We start from the raw sequence: 21,375 nt of genomic DNA, 5'->3' as shown, positions 1-21,375 counted from the left end.
CACCCAGGGCTGATCTCCTTTAGAATGGACTGGTTGGATCTCCTTGCAGTCCAAGGGACTCTCAAGAGTCTTCTCCAACACCACAGTTCAAAAGCATCAATTCTTCGGTGCTCAGCTTTCTTCACAGTCCAACTCTCACATCCATACATGACTACTGGAAAAACCATAGCCTTGAGTAGACAGACCTTTGTTGGCAAAGTAATGTCTCTGCTTTTCAATATGTTATCTAGGTTGGTCATAACTTTTCTTCCAAGGAGTAAGCATCTTTTAATTTCATGGCTGCAATCACCATCTGCAGTGATTTTGGAGCCCCAAAAATAAAAAGTCTGACACTGTTTCCACTGTTTCCCCATCTATTTCCCATGAAGTGATGGGACCAGATGCCATGATCTTTGTTTTCTGAATGTTGAGCTTTAAGCCAACTTTTTCACTCTCCTCTTTCACTTTCATCAAGAGGTTCTTTAGTTCCTCTTCACTTTATGCCATAAGGGTGGTGTCATCTGCATATTTGAGGTTATTGATATTTCTTCCAGCAATCTTGATTCCAGCTTGTGCTTCTTCCAGCCCAGGGTTGCTGATGATGTACTCTGCAGATAAGTTAAATAAGCAGGGTGACAATATACAGCCTTGACGGACTCCTTTTCCTATTTGGAACCAATCTGTTGTTCCATGTCCAGTTCTAACTGTTGCTTCCTGACCTGCATACAGGTTTCTCAAGAGGCAGGTCAGGTGATCTGGTATTCCCATCTCTTGAAGAATTTTCCACAGATGATTGTGATCCACACAGTCAAAGGCTTTGGCATAGTCAATAAAGCAGAAATAGATGTTTTTCTGGAACTCTCTTGCTTTTTAGATGATGCAGCGGATGTTGGCAATTTGATCTCTGGTTCCTCTGCCTTTTCTAAAACCAGCTTGAACATCTGGAAGTTCACAGTTCATGTCTTGCTGAAGCCTAGCTTGGAGAATTTTGAGTATTACTTTACTAGCGTGTGAGATGAGTGCAATTGTGCGGTAGTTTGAGCATTCTTTGGCATTGCCTTTCTTTGGGATTGGAATGAAAACTGACCTTTTCCAGTCCTGTGGCCACTGCTGAGTTTTCCAAATTTGCTGGCATAGTGAGTGTAGCACTTTCACAGCATCATCTTTCAGGGTTTGAAACAGCTCAACTGGAATTCCATCACCTCCACTAGCTTTGTTCGTAGTGATGCCTTCTAAAGCCCACTTGACTTCACATTCCAGGATGTCTGGCTTTAGGTGAGTGATTACACCATCGTGATTATCTTGGTCATGAAGATCTTTTTTGTACAGTTCTTCTGTGTATTCTTGCCACCTCTTTTTAATATCTTCTGCTTCTGTTAGGTCCATACCGTTTCTGTCCTTTATCGAGCCCATCTTTGCATGAAATGTTCCCTTGGTATCTCTCATTTTCTTCAAGAGATCTCTAGTCTTTCCCATTCTGTTGTTTTCCTCTATTTCTTTGCATTCATTGACGAGGAAGGATTTCTTATCTCTCCTTGCTATTCTTTGGAACTCTGCATTCACATGTTTATATCTTTCCTTTTCTCCTTTGCTTTTCGCTTCTCTTCTTTTCACAGCTATTTGTAAGGCTTCCCCATGCCATCTGACTGCAAAGATTCTAGCTATGAGCCCATGATTCTAGAGGGAAGGGATGGGACACAGCAACTGGCAATCAGGAACCAGCCGGTCTTTCAGGACAAGCCTGGCCAAGTTGGTTCAGCCCAGCCCAGCGGGCGGGACCCAGAGGCGTGCCGCTGGAAAGGAGCAGGCACAAAGAAACCAGCCAGAGCCAGCTAGGTCTCAGATAATCCCCACTTCCAACCGGCAACCTAGCATTCCTGCGAAATTGGGATGAGGTGACAATGGCCTGGATCCGGGGTTTCAAGCCCGGTCTTTGCTTTCTGCTTCTACTTCTGTTTTACCCGTTCAGCGCGACGCCAGGCGGTGAGTTCAGGGATGAACTCCTCGGTTGTGGGTGGAGGGGTGGAGGGAATGACTTAACCCGGGAAGGGATGGGGGTATACGAGGGGATTAGGGAAACTTTGTGCTGTGTGACCCCCGCCCTCCTCTGTCCCTTCCCCTGGCCCCTTTGCTCCTGGGGTGGGGGGCTTTCCCGGGCTGGTTACCCACCCTCTGGGCCAAAAAAGAGGTGACTTTGGTGAAACAGTGGTTGGTGCCGGGAGTTTCGGAGGTGAAGTTGGTAGAAAAGGTGGCGAGAAAGCAGCAGGAAATGCTGCCCTCAAGACCCCGGCCTGCCCTTGCGAAGTGGGAGCCCTGGAGCCAGGGTGTTTGGGACAGGTGGCCGTCCCCGGGAGAAGAGACCCAGGTAACTCCTCCAAAAGCACGCCCTCCCCCGACCCCATCTGCTCACACAAACCCTTCAGATCGGTACCGCTCTCTGTCCTTGTAAGACCAGAGCTCTTTACAGGTAATACATTTCACCTGCAGAACGGACGGGGCTGCAGAGAAGGCAGGGCCGAGATTGAGAGCGCGGAAGTGGCGGCCGCGGCTGGCTGCCACGTGCTAGGACGAGATGAGCTGCGCGGCGGCCGAAGCTCGGGTCTGTGAAGGGCTCGCGGGCGGCGGTGGCGACGGCCCGCGGCGGCCCAGCTTCTCCTGGGCGGCGGAGGCGCGGTCCCAAGCGGGACGGATCTGCTCGGCCTTACCCGGGGCCGCGCATCCTGCGGGCTGCCGCTGCCGCCGGTGCTGCTCCTGCTGGCTCTGCTGCGCTCGCGCCAGCCACGCGAGGCCCCGCCCCCCGCCCCCCGCCCCTCCAGCTCCCAGCGCCCTGCCACCAGCTGCGGGGGTCGGGGGAGATGGTGGGGGGAAGGGGCTGGGGGAGGGAGGTCAGCGCGACCCTCTACCTTAGCGAGAACCGGGCGTGTTGGCTCTTCGGTCTTGATGCATAACTTCATTGTGTGAGAAATGATCTTATTTGGGTAAAGAATCTGCCTGGTTTGATTCCTGAGTTGGGAGGATCCCCTGGAGAAGGGAATGGCAACCTACTCCAGTCTTCTTGCCTGGAGAATCCCATAGACAGAGGAGCCTGGAGGGCTACAGTCAGTCCATGGGGTCGCAGAGTCAGACAGGACTGAGCGATTAACACTAATCCTTTAACCTGTTAATACCCAGCGAGACAAATTCCCTGCCCTTCACTTGGCTTACAGAGTCAGTTTGAACATAAAGCAGGTTTCCAAGTAAACAATTTCGTGGGAATTCCCTCTTCATCGTTTCTACTCGGGGGCAGTGGCCACGCATTGTGTCTGTGTTTCGGACTGAGTTTTTGTTCTGGCAAAGTAGATTCTGAGGTTATAAGAATCTTTTAATCTTCCAGTGCAGCTCCACTTGACAGTAGTCTTCAAAAAGCTTTACAGTCTTAACGTTGAAACGACGAAAAATGTGCCACAAAAAATTTGAAGTAAAAACTTCAGTTTGTACAGAATCACTAGCAGAACTATTTATGATCCTGTCCCAGTAGTTCCCAACACGTCCCAAGCCATGTTGCAGATGACTCAGCATCTGAGAGGCAACACACCCAGCAGTGCAGCTCCCATCTCCAGTTATTGTACCCTTGGGAGAGAGGAGTGGGAGTTGAAAAGTGTCACTTTTTGGAGACGAAAGCTAAGGTGAAGGATATTGAGATATCCAGGGAGATCAGTTTTTATCAGTTTAGTCGCTCAGTCGTGTCTGACTCTTTGCGACCCCATGAACCGCAGCACGCCAAGCCTCCCTGTCCATCACCAACTCCCAGAGTCCACACAAACCCATATCCATTGAGTCAGTGATGCCATCCAACCATCTCATCCTCTGTCGTCCCCTTCTCCTCCTGCCTTCAAGCTTTCCCAGCATCAGGGTCTTTTCAAATGAGTCAGCTCTTCGAGTCAGGTGGCCAAAGGATTAGAGTTTCAGCTTCAACATCAGTCCTTCCAATGAACACCCAGGACTGATCTCCTTTAGGATGGACTGGTTGGATCTCCTTGCAGTCCAAGGGACTCTCAACAGTCTTCTCGAACATGACAGTTCAAAAGCATCAATACCTCTGCGCTCAGCTTTCTTTGTAGTCCAGCTCAGATCCATACATGACCACTGGAAAAATCATAGCAGTGACTAGATGGACCTTTGTTGACAAAGTAATGTCTTTGCTCTTTAATATGCTGTCTAGGCTGGCCATAACTTTCCTTCCAAGGAGTAAGCCTCTTTTAATTACATAGCTGCAATCACCATCTGCAGTGATTTTGGAGCCCCCAAAAATTAAAAGTCTGACACTGTTTCCACTGTTTCTCCATCTATTTGCCATGAAGTGATTGGGACCAGATGCCATGATCTTCGTTTTCTGAATGTTGAGCTTTAAGCCAACTTTTTCACTCTCCTCTTTCACTTTCATCAAGAGGCTTTTTAGTTCCTCTTCACTGTCTGCCATAAGGGTGGTGTCATCTGCATATCTGAGGTTATTGATATTTCTTCCAGCAATCTTGATTCCAGCTTGTGCTTCCAACAGCTCACTGTTTCTGATGATGTACTCTGCAGATAAGTTAAATAATCGGGGTGACAATATACAGCCTTGACAGACTCCTTTTCCTATTTGGAACCAGTCTGTTGTTCCATGTCCAGTTCTAACTGTTGCTTCCTGACCTGCATACAGGTTTCTCAAGAGGCAGGTCAGGTGGCCCGGTATTTCCATCTCTTTCAGAATTTTCCACAGTTGATTGTGATCCACACAGTCAAAGGCTTTGGCATAGTCAATAAAGCAGAAATAGATGTTTTTCTGAAACTCTCGTGCTTTTAGGATGATGCAGCGGATGTTGGCAATTTGATCTCTGGTTCCTCTGCCTTTTCTAAAACCAGCTTGAACATCTGGAAGTTCACGGTTCACGTATTGCTGAAGCCTGGCTTGGAGAATTTTGAGCATTACTTTACTTTACTAACTACAAAGATTGTCCATTCATGTCAGAAATCCAGGCGATGTGAAATGAGCGTGGTGTGGATCTGTGGACCCAGGGACAAGCACTCTTAGCAGGCACAGCTATCCACTGACCGCCTGGAGCCCCGAGCCTCAGTTCAGAAACAGGGAGGCCATGATGATACTTCAGTCCCTGTGCATAATGCTAGTAACATGCCAGGTCCAACATGAATTTGGGAGTAGTTTCTGCTTCTTCAGGTTCACTTACCTGAGTCCATGGTCATGTGGCTCATTGGGAAAGAAGGAAAGGACTTCCATGCTTACTGTGGTGATGAAAGGGCACTCCTCACTGGAACGTGGCTTCCTTCTCCAGGGATGTGTTCTGAAAAGAGGCTCTGTTCTAAAAATGAAATGCTCCTCAGAAGCAGCCCCCACATGCTCTCCATCTCTGGCAGGACACTGGGTTCAATTCTGAAAGTCCTCTTCCATCTAGGCTTTTCCTGCAGAGCTGTCTGGCATGTAATCCAGCAAGGCTGTGTGTTGGTCAACCCTGGGTACTGACTGGTGGGCAAGGGGCTATATCCAGGATGTGCAGTTTCTGCCCAGCAGGGGACCTTTCCTTCTCCACAAGGAAGGGAGGGGCACTGGCTCTATTGAGTGTCAGGGATGGAGCAGGAGGGACCATGCTTGCTTTGCCAGGCCAGCCCTGCTCCTTTACTCTGCTCTCACGTAACTGAGGGGAGGAGGCCTATGGGCCTTTTTCTGCCAACCCTGCCCTCACCTGCCTTTTGCCTTCACAGATGCTCACTCTCTTTGCTATAACTTTACCGTCGATTCTCAGCCCAGACCTGGACAACCATGGTGTGTGGTTCAAGGCCAGGTGGACGGAAAGGTTTTTCTCTCCTATGACTGTGGTCGTGCTAAGATCCAATTCACAAGCCCATTGGGGGAGGAGGTGAAAACGACAAAGGCCTGGGAAACACAGACTGAAACACTCAGAGACATCGGGGACTTGCTCAGGGAGCAACTGCCTGATGTTACGTCAGAGAAACGCACGGTCACAGTGAGTTAGAAAGTCCAAGAGCAGAAGGAGCAGACTGGGGGCTTAAACTCGTTCATTGTTTTTGGGTAAAGAATAAAATGGAGGATATTGTTCCTTCCCTAGTAGTCCAGTGGAAGGAGCAGGCCTTGGAGGAGGGAACAGGGCCAGATTAGCTGGGCTCAGGGGAGGTGGACCCAGGTAGGGCAAAGAATCTGTCAAACCCAGAGGCTGAGCACTTTGCCACCGCAGGAGGCAGACCCTCTCACCTTGCAGGGCAGGATGACATGTCGGTGTGAAGATGATGGACACATCAGTGGATCCTGGCAGTTCGGCTTCAGTGGAAAATGTGCCTCCTCTTTGATTTGGAGAATGGACACTGGACAGAGGTTCATTCTGGAGGGAGGCGGATGAGAGAGAAGTGGGAGAAGGACAGAGCTGTGAGCAACTTCTTCAAGAAGGTCTCCATGGGAGACTGTCAGGCCTGGCTTCGGGATTTCTTGGTGCGCTGGGAGGAAATGTTGAAGACCACAGGTAAGTGAGACTAGAAGAAAGAAGTGGTAGTCCACTCAAAGGGGCATGGACCCACCCCTCTGTGTGTGTGTGTGTGTGTGTGTGTGTGTGAAAGTGATCTATTCAAGCTGAACAGTTCCTGGGAGAACAATGGCCCTGGGGATGCTCTGTGATCCTCTTTCCTCTTCCGCCTCCTGACATCTGTCCCTCACATCACAGGCCTTTGAACCATTGTACATGGATTCTTGCTGACCCCTAACATGAGGGCACCACTCTGATTCTAGAGATTTCCTTCTTACTGACCCTCTCTCTACAAACTCTTTAAAAATATCGGCTATTCTAGTTCTGGAAATCTGTTAATACCACCTCAAACATCAGCTCCTGAGAGGACTTAATCTGTTCCCATTCTCGTGTCGCCTCATCTGACGTCATGCAGGACTGAGGGGCTGCGTGGGGACCCTTGCTCGCCCATTCACTGTCTGAGCTCTGTGGAGATGGGGCGCCTCCCTTCCTCCATCTCACCTCAGGACCTGTCACAGGGGCTGCCATATGGTTGGTTCAAATGACTGCATGACACAGAGACAGACTTGTGAACAGAGCAGGGGAAGGGCAGGGCAGGACAAAATGAGACGGTAGCAGTGACGTATATACGTACTATGATGTGGAAAATAGCTAACCAGTGGGAAAACGCTATATAACACAGGGAGCCCAGGCTGGCGCTATGTGATGACCTAGAGGGGTGGGATGGGAGCGGGAAAGAAGGTTCAGGATGGAGGGGATATATGTATCTAATTATGGCTGATTTGCATGGTCCTACAACAGAAACCAACACAACATTGTAAAGAAATTATGCACTAATGACTCCATAGTAGGGTACCCGGGTCCGGGGGGCTGAGAAGGCATCTGCTTAGTTTAGAGGTCGGGACAAGGGCTTCACTCTCACTTTCCTTACAGCATCACCAGCTGAAGCTCCCCTCAGAGTCAACTCCTCAGCCCCAGCCATCAGGCACATCACCTGGATCCTCCCCGTGCTCCTCACCAGTTTCATCATAACTGTCTTCCTGGGCTGAGTCCTTTCCAGGAACAGGTACTGAGGGCAGAATTCAGAGGGAAGGCATGGGCACAGGGCCTGGTGTGAGGCCGGGGAAGGTGAATCCCACCCAACCCCTGCCCCTCACTGAACCTCCTCATCCTGGAAATGAGCAGGTGAATAAGACTCCATATCACCTGAGAGCAAGAACTGCAGACCCAACTCCAAAGGCCCGTTCTCACAGGAAGTGGCCTGGGTCAAGCAGGCAAGGCAGGAGCCCCACAGCAGAGACTGTGGGAAGGGCTGAGGCCAGGCCTGTGCTCCAGGAGCAGCAGCAGTTGTGACTCAGCCTGTGGCCTGCACGCCACCAGCCTCCTGGGGACCCAGAGCCTCCATCACTGAGAGGCCTTGCCTTGAACAGAGGTGACAGGATGGGTGGGCCTGAGCTGGGGTGGAGGTGCCCAGCTGGGGGGACCAGGAAGAGATGGGGGGCAGGGACCCTGGTCCTGAGAGCTGTGTGTGCTGCTGGCTCTGAGGCTGGAGGGGAGTGAAGGAAGGAGGTTTCCCTGAAACCCCTCAAAGCTGTCAGGAAGCAAGGCCCCTCCTCCCTGGACCTGCCCCATGAGGGAGGATCAGGACAGGAGTAAAGGGAGCAGATTGATTCTTTACTCGCTTCAGTCCTGAGCCTAAGCAGGTGATCTGTGTGTCAGGGAAAGGTTCTCATGCACAGACCTGGAGGACAGGGGCCTGGGTTTAATTCCTGGGAAGAGGCAACACGGGGGACCTGGTAACCTCAGTGGAGGAGGCTGGTGAAGAGGTAAGTGACTGGGAGAGCAGGAGAAAGACAGAAGGACAGCCTTAGAGTCCTGGTCAGGACAGCCAGGTGGGGGAAGACGGGGCTCTCTGGACAGGCTTGGCCACCCCCACCCGTGCATGCTCCTGGCACCTGGACACAGTGCAGACCCCAGATGGGAGTGAAATCAACCAGCAGGTGATTTTAATGGGTGTCAGCAACAGAACATACTTCCAAAACAGTGGTCATGATGAAATTATCTGATCGCTTTGTGTTTCTTTCTTAAACTTCTGCACGTGTAGTTTCCACATATGTCAATAGGAATCCCAGCCTCACTGAATGAGAAGACATGAAATGGGGCACTGCCTGTGCTAAGGTTTCAGCACACTCCTACTTCAGGGCTCAGTTACTCCTGAAGTCAGCAAAGGCCAGCAGCCCCATGATAACAAAGAGATGGAGCCCTCTGTCACAGGCTTTGACCTCTCTAGGTCATTAACAATCTCTTTGGATGGAAATAATGACCAAAGACAAGGACCTGTTTACCTATTTACCAAGAATTAGGAGGCCTTGTCAGTCTCTGGCTTCACTCTTCATCACCAGAGAGCCCTGAGATGAGAATTCTGAGATATTAAAACACTGGTTGGAGGTTGTGCAAAAGAAAACGAATGAGACAAACACCAAGGGGAAAAAAAGTCTTTCATTATGGTTACGAGTGTCATTTGGAGAACAAAAAACCTTAAGACGTCTCCAGGTGGCCGACAGTGGCGGCTCTGGATTCCAGTCTCCCTGCCAAACTTGGAAAGAGACACTCCAAGCTGAGTCCTCAAACTTTTTCTAAAGAGCAATTACATTGGTCCACAAAATGTCCTGGGCTCCCCTGGAACAGAAACAACTAGAGAACGTACTGTTGATGGCACTGCAGGTAGTGGCTGTCTTCTATCCCTTTCATGTTGTTGTTCAGTCACGTCTGACTCCTGCGACCCCACAGAATGCAGGATACTAGGCTCCTCTGTATTTCACTATCTCCCAGAGTTTGGTCAAACTCTGTTCACTGAGGTGGTGATGCTATCTAACCATCACACCCTGTGCCGCTCTCTTCTTTTGCCTTCAATCTTTCCCAACATCAGGGTCTTTTCAATGAGTCAGCTGTTCGCATCAGGTGGCCAAAGTATTGGAGTTTCAGCTTCAGCATCAGTCCTTCCAATGACTCTTCAGGATGGATTTCTTTTAGAACTGAATGGTTTGATCTCCTTGTAGTCCAAGGGACTCTCAGGAGTCTTTTCAGCACTGAAGTTCAAAACCATCAATTCTTCGGCCCTCAGCCTCCTTTATGGTCCAACTTTCACATCCATACATGACTACTGGAAAAATCATTGTTTTGACTAGACAGACATTTGTTGGCAAAGTGATGTCTCTGCATTTCATACGCTGTCTAGGTTTCTCTTCACTTTCCTTCCCAGGAGCAAGTGTCTTTTAATTTCATGGATGCACTCACTATCCACAGGGATTTCGGAGCTGAAAATGACTCAGTTTCAGAATGACTAAAACTGAGAATGGAGAGGAGGAAAGCTGAGGTATCAGAAGAACCATGTGGTGAAAAAAAGGAAGAGGGGCAGGAGACAGGTTTGGAATGATTGGAAACTGCAGGAATGGGCAGCTGTTGGGGCATGGATGATGTGAGGAGTGGTATGACCAGAGAAGGAGGCCCCATGCCCACTTCCCCATTTTGCTGCAGGAACTGGAAAATCTCTTTTCCTCTCATTCCTTCTCATCCAAGCAGGGTCTCAGTCCGCTGAGTTGGGTCGTCTCCAGGCTCCAGGTGGTATGTCTTGGACCACTGTTCCAAGGTTGGTCTTGGTTTCCTGGTGCTGCTCCTCTCTGGTTCTGCATGGCCCCCGAGGCTGTGAGTTCAGGGTGAACCCAGGAGAGCAGTGGGGGTGTCCTGGGCATCCTGGAAACTTTCCCAGTGGGGTGCCACCCTCCCTCCTCTTAAACCTCTGCAGGCTCCTTTCCTCCTGGCAGGAAAAGAGATGATTTGGGTGAAAAAGTAATCCCAGCTGGAAGGGAGGTGAGGCAGAGAGATGTGGGAGCCAGGGCAGTGGCAGAAAATGCTCCTGCAGCCCCCCTCCCCCAGCCCACCCATCCAGAATTTGTAGCCACTGGAGCGGGGTGGGGTGGGGGGGGCAACAGGTGGCCGTCCTGAAGGACCAAACCCACTGGGGTGGAGGGGAGGGCTGGGGGGACTCGGTCATGTTGTGATGATTGGGGAGGAGGTGCAGGGGGAAGGAGTCCAGGGAATGGGTGGAATCTGTTCCTAGAAGGCTCCTTCCTCAGGGTCCTGCTTGGTTACAGCACCATTTATTACTCATCTCTGTGCATCCCAAGAAGCCCAGGGCCTCCAACTTTCTCATCTATGTACAGATCCTAAACATGCCCTCTATCACCTGACATCTTATCATCTTGCTTGAGGACTCGCCCCAGCAAAAGCCTCCCAACCTGGCCTCCAGGAAAGACAGGAGCCCAGTCTCCCAAAGCATGACTCGGGGCATGAGGGTGAGGATGGGCACACCCACTTCTGCCCTCTGGTCTCACATTCATGTCTACAGACTGTGGAAACAGTTCAGTTCACTCGCTCAGTCCTGTTCTTCACATCAGGTGTTCAGATTACTGGAGCTTCAGCATCAGCCCTTCCAATACATATTCAGGGTTGATTTCCTTTAGGATGGACTGGTTTGATCTCCTTGCTATCCAAGGGATTCTACAGAGTCTTCTCCAACACCACAGTTCAAAAGCATCAATTCTTTGGCATTCGGCTTTCCTTATGGTCCAACTGTCACATCCATACATGACTATTGGAAAAACCATAGCTTTGACCAGATGGACTTTTGTTGGCAAAGTAATATCTCTGCTTTTTAATATGGTGTCTGGGTTGGTCATAGCTCTTCTTCCAAGAACCAGGCGTATTTTAATTTCATGGCTGCAGTCACCATCTGCAGTGATTTTGGAGCCCAAGAAAATGAAGTCTGTCACTGTTTCCATTGCTTCCCCATCTCTTTGCCATGAAGTGATGGGACTGGATGCCATGATCTTCATTTTTTGAATGTTGAGTTTTAAGCCAGCTTTTTCATGCTTCTCTTTCACTTTCATCAAGAAGCTCTTTAGCTCCTCTTTGCTTTCTGCTATAAGGGTGGTGTCACCTGCATATCTAAGGTTATTGATATTTCTCCCAACAATCTTGATTCCAGCTTGTGCTTCATCCCGCCCAGCATTTCGCATGATGTACTCTGCGTATAAGTTAAATAAGCAGGGTGACAATATGCAGACAATATACATTACTCCTTTCCCAATTTGGAACCAGTCCATTGTTCCATGTACGGTTCTAACTGTTGCTTCTTGACCTGCCTACAGGTTTCTCAGGAGACAGCTAAGGTGGTCTGATATTCCCATTTCTTTAAGAATTTTCCACAGTTTGTTGTTATCCACACAATAGGTCATTCAGGTGTGACCTAAGTCAAACCCCTTATGGTTATTCAGTAGATAATTCCCTAGGGGATGGATCAACCAGTCCTGGGGTTAAATCCTAGTCATGCTTAGTTGTTTGATGTGTCTGATTCATTTTGACCCCAAGGACTGTACTCTACCAGGCTCCTCTGCCAGGCTTCTCTGCCCATGGGAGTATCCCAACAAGAATTGTGGAGTGGGCTGCTGAAGGAAAGTTTCTTGGCTCAAAATAACCAGGAGTTAAAATTCCCCTCCGGGTCCTCCCCACTATTCTATGCAAAACAAAGAACTCTTTCACCTGAAGAAAAAAAATGAACATTAAGGTTGATTACTCCCAAGAACTACTCCAAACAACCTTGAAGAAGAATAGGCCCCCTTAAGACAGTAGACTTCCACCTATATGTCTATATAAACTTACTCTTTTCTTGGGTTAGTGCAGCAGCTCACTAATCTGACTGCTGCCCCTTCTCGCCTCTTTAAAGGTGATCTGTTCCTGTAAAGTGCCAGTCTCATTCTTTTTCTGAACCTTGCCTTCTCTAACTCCCTTACCCTACAGTTGCCATTTCCTCCTCCAGGGAACCCATGGACTGAACCCACATCTCCTGTGTCTCCTGCACTGGGAAACCCAGTTGGTTTTCATGTTCTCTCTGGCTGCTGTTGTCTCACAAATGTGGAGGTCTCTAAGTGGACACAAATGCAGATACAAAATCTATCTGGTTTGTCTGAAGAGACAAACAGATTTACTGTCTTCTTTAGAAAAAGTTCTCCAACTCTTGTCTTAATTAATGAATATTAATATTACAGGCTGCTGTCTCCACAGGCTTCAGCAGTACTTGAACCAAGATGTTCAAGCTGGATTTTGAAAATGCAGAGGAACAAGAAATCAAATTGCCAACATCCACGGGATCATAGAAAAAGCAAGAGAATTCCAGAAAAATATCTACTTCTGCTTCATTGACTATTCTAAAGCCTTTGACTGTGTGGATCACAATGAACTGTGGAAAATTCTGAAAGAGATGGGAATACCAGGCCACCTGACCTGCCTCTTGAGAAACCTATATGCAGGTCAGGAAGCAACAGTTAGAACTGGACATGGAACAACAGACTGGCTCCAAATTGGGAAAGGGGTACGCCAGCGCTGTATATTGTCACCCCGATTATTTAACTTATATGCAGAATATGTCCCCTGGAGAAGAAAAAGGCAACACACTCCAGTATCTTGCTTGGAGAATCCCATGGAAGGGCGAAGAGCTGACACACTGGAAAAGACCCTGATGCTGGGAAAGATTGAAGGCAGGAAGAGAAGAGGACAACAGAGGATGAGATAGTTGGATGGCATCACCGACTCAATGGACATGAGTTTGAGCAAACTCTGGGGGTTGGTGAAGGACAGGGATGCCTGGCGTGCTGTAGTCCATGAGGTTGGAAAGAGTCAGACATGACTGAGTGATTGAACAGCAATAAAGGGAATTAAACAAGGGGTTCCTCAGTTGTGTGTTTATGAACCAGAAACTTGCCCTGTACCTTCTAGGTGTTGTGAATGTGATAGGAGTGTGGATCTGGTAGTTAAAGGCTAATGTTCCCCCTCCTTCTCTGTAGACTGACTTCCTTGGTCCAAGGAGTCACAGGGGATACTGCATGAAGCCACAGGTGTAAGTAGAGGGTAGTGGCCATGCCACAATTCTGGTATCACATCTAGGCCACTTGCTAGCACGTCTTATTTTCCCTGTGGCCCTGGTTATGCCAAACCAGATAATCACTTCTATGCTATGAGAGCTGGCCTATCTGAACTAATGATTAGCGGTTGGTGAACTCAGGTCATGATGCGCAGCTCTGACATTCCGTGGCCAGAGGCTTCATCTCTGTCAGACCACAGGACCATACCAGGAGCCACTTTTAAATGGTATGGCTTTCCCACTGCACGTTGGATGGCCTTGCTTCAAGACACAAGGAGTCTGTGTTGTGAGCAGCCAAGTAGTAATGCCATATACTGCACATAGCACCTTTCAGACCACAGACACCTCTAATGTCACAGTTTCTGCTGGGTCATCTGCCCAAGAAGCAGGTCTGCCATGCTCATTATTCACCAATCATCTGTAACTGCTTTTGTGCAAGGAGAACAGTTGCAGCAGAGGCCTATGATCTCCAAAGCCTGAAATATTTCAGATGTGCCATTACAGAAAATCTATGGCCACACTGGTAATTAAATGGAGACAGCATAGGGATGACACCTCTGCAGCTGTAGAGAGGTTGTAGGTTGGTACTCATCTCTGTCATTTCCTCCAGGATATGATATTGTTTATAGATACAACTGGGGGGTGAGGAGTCAGGTTAGAAGTGTGAAAGTGGAAATCACTACTATGGTAGACCTCACTCCGTGATCACTTACTAACTGCAAAGATTGTGCACTCATGTTACAAATACAATGCGTGTGACATGAGTACTGTGTGGGTCTGTGGACGAGTGACACTTCTGTGAGCAGGACCTGGGACAGATGTCTATTCATCACCCAGTACCTTATGTATCGCTTCAATGACAGGGGGTCCTGAAGCTTCAGATCCACGGACATGATGTGAGTCCCACAGTAGGTCCATATGAATGTGGGGGTATCTTGCTTCCCGGTGTACACTTACCCAGGTCAATGACCAGGTGGCTTTCAAGGATGGGGAAGGCCAGCAGGACTTTTGCACTTGCCATGGTGATGAAAGGGCCCTCCTTGCTGGGACCTGGCATCTCTCTCACTCTCTGCAGTAATGGATTCTGAGTATCAGACCCGACTCAGTTCTGGAAACTTGGCAGAGGATCTAGACTTCTTCTGGGGATGGCTGCTTTCAGCCTCATGATCATTCCGCCTTGTGTTTTGTCTCCCTTTGTTTTGTTTCTTTCAGTCATGCAGTTTGTATCCCAGTTGGCTGCCTATCTATTTGCCTCTAGGATCGACCTCTGCTACTGACCAGCATTGTACTCTCTGCAGTCAGGCCCTGGGTGCACTGGGACTCTCTAGTCTGATTGACTATTGCACCAACTTTGCTCCTGACATACAGGAACCCCACCTGGCATCTGCGCTTTCCACCTTCTCCCTCCCTGTTCCTGCTGGAAACCCACTGGGCACACCATCTATTACCGCCTTTCCTGACCTTCAGCAAAAGTCATCCTTGAACTGTTGGAGATGCTTCTCATCCATCCTTTCCACTTAGTCTTTCCCACGGAGCATGGCGGACTGGACACTTTTCTGCCCTTTTGTTAGGGAAAGCATAGTGACTGAAACCGCCCACCCTGGCCAGGCACCATAGTAACTATCTGCATGAGTTATTTTACAACAGGAAGTCTTAATAAGGAAGAAGAAACTAATAAGCAGCCACCAACTGGAAGCATTTGGGAAAAGTCAAAAAGAGACACCATGTGTCCTACCACTTCCCAGAATCCTGCTTGCTGGCATCCATCTTGGCTGAGCAATGCCTGCGCCCCTAATTCAGAATGATTGGCCAAAGAAAAGCTGGAAACTAATCCCACTTCATAAAATGCAGGACTGTAAGCCACATCACAGAGCTGTTCTCCTAAGTTCCCTTACCCTACTGATCTCTGCCTGGGTGCCCCTTCTCAATACAGTATCTTTCTTTGCCAGCACATATGTCTCCTCGGACAACTCATTTCTAAGTGTTACACAGGAGCCCACTCTTGGGCCCTGGAAGGGGTTCCCCTTCATGCAACCGTATTAGTAAAGTCACAAGTAAGAATTTAAGCTAACAACTTTCATAAGATATAGCCAAGTATCAGTTCAGTTCAGTCTTTCAGTCGTTCCTGACTCTATGTGGCCCCATGGACTGCAGCACACAAGGCCTTCCTGTCCATCATCAACTCTCGGAGCTTACTCAAACTCATGTCCATCGAGTCGATGATGCCATACAGCCATATCATACTCTGTTGTCCCCTTCTCCTCCCGCCTTCAATCTTTCCCAGCATCAGGGTCTTTTCCAATGAATCAGCTCTTCGCATCAGGTGGCCAAAGGACTGGAGTTTCAGTTTCAGCATCAGTTCTTGCAATGAATATTTAGGATTGATTTCCTTTAGGATGGACTAACTGGATCTCCTTGCAGTCCAAGGGACTCTCAAGAGTCATCTCCAACATCTCAGTTCAAAAGCATCAATTCTTTGGCACTCAGCTTTCTTTATAGTCCAACTCTCACATCCATACATGACTACTGGAAAAACCACAGCTTTGACTAGACGGACCTTTGTTGGCAAAGTAATGTCTCTGCTTTTTAATATGGTGTCTGGATTGGTCATAGCTTTTCTTCCAAGGAGCAAGTGTGTTTTAATTTCATAGCTGCGGTCACCATCCACAGTGATTTTGGAGCCCCCAAAAATAAAGTCTGTCCCTGTTTCCATTGTTTCCCCATCTATTTGCCATGAAGTGATAAGACCAGATGCCATGATCTTAGTTTTCTGAATGTTGAATCTTAAGCCAACTTTTTCACTCTCCTCTTTCACTTTCATCAAGAGGCTCTTTAGTTTTTCACTTTCTGCCATAAGGGTGGTGTCATCTGCATATCTGAGGTTATTGATATTTCTCCCGGCAATCTTGATTCCAGTTTGTGCTTCATCCAGCCTGGCATTTCCATGATGTACTCTGCATATAAGTTAAATAAGCAGGGTGACAATATACAGCGTTGACATACTCCTTTTCCTATTGGAAACAGTCTGTTGTTCCATGTCCAGTTCTAACTGTTGCTTCTTGACTTGCATATAGATTTCTCAGGAGGCAGGTCAGATGGTCTGATATTCCCATCTCTTGAAGAATCAGTTTGTTCTGATCCACACAGTCAAAGGCTTTGGCATAAAAATAAATAAGCAGAAGTAAATAATAAAGCCTAAGTTAATAAGCAGAAGTTAATAAAGCAGAAATAGATGTTTTTCTGGAACTCTGTTGCTTTTTTGATGATCCAACAGATGTTGGCAATTTGATCTCTGGTTCCTCTGGCTTTTCTAAACCCAGCTTGAACATCTGGAAGTTCACAGTTCACATACTGTTGAAGCCTGGCTTGGAGAATTTTGAGCATTACTTTGCTAGCGTGTGAGATGAGTGCAATAGTGACCACACACCTGACCCCTCTTCCTCACAAGCGGCCTTCCCATGCTCCCCATTTCCCCTCAGGACACTGGGCTAGATTCTGCCAGTCCTCTAGGTTTAGGGCTTTCCTTCTGAACTGGCCTGGCACAGCTCTGGAGAAAAATATGTTGGCTAATGCTAGGTGTTGGCCTTGTGAACAGAGTGGACATAATGTTGCATGGCTTCTTGCCTGACAGAGGCTTCATCCTCTTCCTCAGCCTGTAACTGCTGAGGGTGGTGCCAGGCAGAGAGGTCCTTGCTTAGAGAGCCCAGACCTGCAGCTTTATTCTGCTCTCACATAACTAGGGGTGGAGGGGTGCTGGGAGGGCTATGGATCTCTTTTTCCCGACCCCACCCTTGCTGTGTTTTGCCTTCATAGATGCTCACTCTCTTTCGTATCATTTCACCATTGATCCTCAGACCAGACCTAGGCAACCATGGTGTGTGGTTCAAGGCCAGGTGGATGGAAAGGCTTTTCTCTCCTATGATTGTGGTGGGTCTAAGATCGAGTACATCAGCCCACTGGGAGAGGAAGTGAAAACTACAGAGGTCTGGAAAACAGAAGCAGAGACATTGGGCATCAGGGAGTTGCTCAAGGAGCAACTGCCTGACATTACATGGAGAAACACAGGGTCCTGGGTGAGTTAGGTCGGTGGGAATGTAAATTGATACAACCACTATGGAAGACAGTATGGAGATTCCTTTAAAATCTAGAAACAAAACTACCATATGATCCAGCAATCCCACTACTAGGCATATACCCTCAGGAAACCAAAAGAGAAAAAGACACATGTATCCCAATATTCATTGTAGCACTATTTACAATAGCTAAGACATGGAAACAACCTAGATATCCATCAACAGATGAATGGATAAAGAAGCTTTGGTACATCTATCCAGTGGAATATTACTCAGCCATAAAAAGGAATGTATTTCAGTCAGTTCTAATGAGGTGGATGAACCTGGAGCCTATTATACAGAGTGAAGTAAGTCAGAAAGAGAAAAACAAATACCATATATTAACCCATATATACAGAAATTATTATGACTCTATTTGCAGGACAGCATGGAGACTTTGACGTAGAGAACAGACTTATGGACATGGTGGGGTGAGAGAAGGAAGGAGAAGAGCGGGACAAATGGAGAGAGTAACAGGGAAACACTACCATGTGTAAAATATATGACCAATGGGAATTTGCTGTATGACTCAGGGAACTCAAACCAAGGCTCTATAACAACCTAGAGGGGTAGGATGAGAGGGAAGTGGGAGGGAGGTTCAAGAGGGAGGAGACATATGTACACCTATGGCTGATTCATGCTGATGCATGGCAGAAACCACACAATATTCTAAAGCAATTATCCTTCAAGTAAAAAATAAATGGAAAAAGAAAGTCCAAGGGCAGGAGGGCCAGATTGAGGGCTTAGCTACATTCATTGTTTTCAGGTAAAAAATAAAGAATATTGTCCTTCCTTAGTAGTCCAGTGGAAGGACCAGGACTAGGAGGAGAGACCAGAGCCAGATTAGGTGGGCCCAGGGGAAGTGGACCCAAGTGGGGCAAAGACTCTGTCAAGCCCAGAAGCTGAGCTATTTCTTTCCCACAGTGGAGGCAGCCCCTCTCACCCTACAGGGCAAGATAACGTGTTGGTGTGAAGAGGATGGACACACCAGTGGATACTGGCAGTTTGCTTTCAATGGACAAATGTCCTCTTTGATTCAGAGAATGGACACTGGATAGTCGTTCATTCTGGACGGAAACAGATGAGAGAGAAGTGGGAGAAGGACAGAGCTGTGACCAACTTCTTCAAGAAGGTCTCCATGGGAGACTGTCGGGTCTGGCTTCAGAATTTCTTGGTGCGCTAGGAGGAAATGTTGAAGACCACGGGTAAGTGAGATGAGGAGAAGTGGTAGTCCACTCAAAGGGACATGGACCCACCCCTCTGTGTGTGTGTGTGTGTGTGTGTGTGTGTGTGTGTGTGTGAAAGTGATCTATTCAAGCTGAACAGTTCCTGGGAGAACAATGGCCCTGGGGATGCTCTGTGATCCTCTTTCCTCTTCTGCCTCCTGACATCTCCCTCACAGCACCGGCCTTTGAACCATTGTACATGGATTCTTGCTCACCCCTAACATGAGGGCACCACTCCGATTCTAGAGATTTCCTTTTTACTGACCCTCTCTCTACAAACTCTTTAAAAATATCGGCTATTCTAGTTCTGGAAATCTGTCAATACCACCTCAAACATCAGCTCCTGAGAGGACTTAATCGGTTCCCATCCTCATGTCGCCTCATCTGATGTCACACAGGACTGAGGGGCTGCCTGGGGACCCTTGCTCGCCCATCCACTGTCTGAGCTCTGTGGAGATGGGGCGCCTCCTTTCCTCCATCTCACCTCAGGACCTGTCACAGGGGCTGCCATATGGTTGGTTGAAATGACTGCGTGACACAGAGACAGACTTGTGAACAGAGCAGGGGAAGGGCAGGGTGGAGGAACTGAGACGGTAGCAGTGACGTATATGCACACTGGAAGTGAAAGTTGCTCAGTCATGTCTGACTCTTTGCAACCTCATGGACTGTATGGGATTCTCCAGGGCAGAATACTGGAGTGGGAAGCCTTTTCCTTCTCCAGGGTATCTTTGCAACCCAGGGATCAAACCCAGGTCTGCCACATTGCAGACGGATTCTTTACCAGCTGAACCACCGGGGAAACCCAAGAATACTGGAGTGGGTAGCTTATCCCTTCTCCAGCGGATCTTCCTAGCCCAGGAATTGAACCAGGGTTCTGCATTGCAAGCAGACTCTTTACCAACTGAGCTATCAGGGAAGCCCCTATATACGCACTATCATGTGGAAAATAGCTAACCGGTGAGAACCTGCTATATAACGCAAGGAGCCCAGCCTGGCACTATGTGATGGCCTAGAGGGTTGGGATGGGGGCAGGGAAGGAGGCTCAGGATGGAGTGGGTATATATATAATTATGGCTCATTTGCTTTGTCCTATAACAGAAACCAACATAGCATTGTAAAGAAATTATCCTCCAATTAAAAAAAAAAAACCCAGACTCTATAGTAGGCTACCTGAGTAAGGGGGGTTGAGGAGGCATCTGCTCAGTTTAGGGTATGTAGAAGGGCTTCACTCTTATTTTCCTTGCAGTATCACTAACTGAAGCTCCCCTCACAGTCCAGTCGACAACCATAGCCATCAAGTCCATCACCTTGATCCTCTCTGTGGTCCTCATGCATTTCATCACAACTGGTTTCATCAGCCCGGATTCTGGGCTGAGTTCCAGAAACAGGTACTGAGGGCAGAATTCAGAGGGAAGGCAGGGGCACAGGGCCTGGCGTGAGGACGAGGAAGGTGAATCCCAGCCAACCCCTGCCCCTCACTGAACCTCCTCATCCTGGAAATGAGCAGGGGGATAAGACCCCATATCACCTGAGAGCAGAACTCAACAAGCTCAGCCCTGAGTTCTGAGAGGTCCCCGCTGTCAGGTGACATTGTGAAAAGGGAGGGGCCCTCACTAGGCTGAGGGCCTATTGATGCTTAAAGGGTTCAGCCAAGTCCCCTGACTGAGCACAGACTGCTGGCTGGCAGGGCCCCTGGTAGGTGGTGTGAGAACAGCAGGCACTCAGGGCGAGGGCAGGACTCACGGGGGCTGAGAGCAGCATGGGGGCTCCACATGATGTGTCAGCGGGGAGGGGACCCACCCAGGGGCCAAGATGAGAGGGGCCGGGCTCTCATCCCAGGAGGAAGGGGCAGGAAGGCCTTTGCAGACCCACCTCCAAAGGCCTGTTCTCATAGGAAGTAGCTTGGGTCAAGCAGGCAAGGCAGGAGCCCCACAGCAGAGACTGTGGGAAGGGCTGAGGTCAGGCCTGTGCTCCTGGAGCAGCAGCAGTAGGTCTTTGTGAAAAACTTCTATACCTTGAGGGGAGGCTCAGTTCAGTGGTCCCTGTCCAGCAGGGAGAAGTTTTGATAGAAGAAAGCTTCAGCCCCTTAACCCTTAAGAATAAGTGTGTAGAACCCCTCAGTGGGGAATGAGACAGGCTGGGACAGTTTGCTGCAGTGAATGTACCTGGACAAAAGTCACATCAAGCATCAAAATATGAAGAAATTATAAAGGGCTGAAAATAATTGCATGCATGTGCAGTTGGGGCAAATAATCAAAACAAGATACAAAAAGACCAAAAACCCAAGGGGATTTCAGAGCAGCCAGGAGCAAAAGCAGGGTACTGGTCATGATCCCTGCACACAGCACCACCAAGGGGGAACAAACCACCCAGGTCACCTCTCTGGCCTGAACCCAGGACCCGCCCCCACCCTCAACTCATATGCGGGACCGGCTCCCCCACCCTCTGGAGTCAGCAAGGGAACATGTTACTTGTTTTTGCTCCCTCATGAGTCCCAATAAAGCTTCTTTCCCCCTGAATTTGTGTCTGGCCTTTTACCAACTTCTATTGATCGAGTCCAAGAGCAC

General features: G+C 48.6%; 1 protein-coding gene and 1 pseudogene across 3 annotated transcripts; both read left to right on the top strand.

The window, feature by feature from the left end:
• The first annotated feature begins 1,547 nt into the window (after positions 1–1,547).
• On the top strand, positions 1,548–13,272 carry LOC139184969 (UL16-binding protein 2-like). 3 transcript variants are annotated; one of them, XM_070796363.1, is made up of 5 exons: positions 2,002–2,344; positions 2,467–2,578; positions 5,719–6,491; positions 7,425–7,557; positions 12,615–13,272. In XM_070796363.1, the coding sequence occupies exons 1-3, from the start codon at positions 2,249–2,251 to the stop codon at positions 5,988–5,990; spliced, it is 480 nt and encodes a 159-aa protein (XP_070652464.1). In that variant the 5' UTR covers positions 2,002–2,248; the 3' UTR covers positions 5,991–6,491; positions 7,425–7,557; positions 12,615–13,272. The 3 variants fall into 3 exon arrangements, 2 of the variants coding, with proteins under 2 accessions (XP_070652464.1, XP_070652463.1); XM_070796362.1 differs by having other exon boundaries at positions 12,599–13,272; XR_011568529.1 differs by lacking the exons at positions 2,002–2,344; positions 2,467–2,578 and adding an exon at positions 1,548–1,962 and having other exon boundaries at positions 12,599–13,272.
• Positions 13,273–17,234: 3,962 nt separating this feature from the next.
• On the top strand, positions 17,235–20,203 carry LOC139184852 (UL16-binding protein 1-like; annotated as a pseudogene).
• The last annotated feature ends 1,172 nt before the right edge of the window (positions 20,204–21,375 follow it).

Source organism: Bos indicus, chromosome 9 (assembly GCF_029378745.1).
Source record: "Bos indicus isolate NIAB-ARS_2022 breed Sahiwal x Tharparkar chromosome 9, NIAB-ARS_B.indTharparkar_mat_pri_1.0, whole genome shotgun sequence".
NCBI lineage: Eukaryota > Metazoa > Chordata > Mammalia > Artiodactyla > Bovidae > Bos > Bos indicus.
The sequence above is the reverse complement of the archived record's forward strand: the minus strand, read 5'-3'. Positions and strand labels throughout refer to the sequence as shown.

Bases quoted from the DNA above. Each gene is read 5' to 3' on its own strand.
- LOC139184969 (XM_070796363.1), top strand. From the start codon at position 2,249: ATGCTGCCCTCAAGACCCCGGCCTGCCCTTGCGAAGTGGGAGCCCTGG. The intron at 2,345-2,466 runs GTAACTCCTCCA...TTTCACCTGCAG, and splicing joins CCCCGGGAGAAGAGACCCAG to AACGGACGGGGCTGCAGAGA. The intron at 2,579-5,718 runs GTCTGTGAAGGG...TTGCCTTCACAG, and splicing joins GCGCGGCGGCCGAAGCTCGG to ATGCTCACTCTCTTTGCTAT.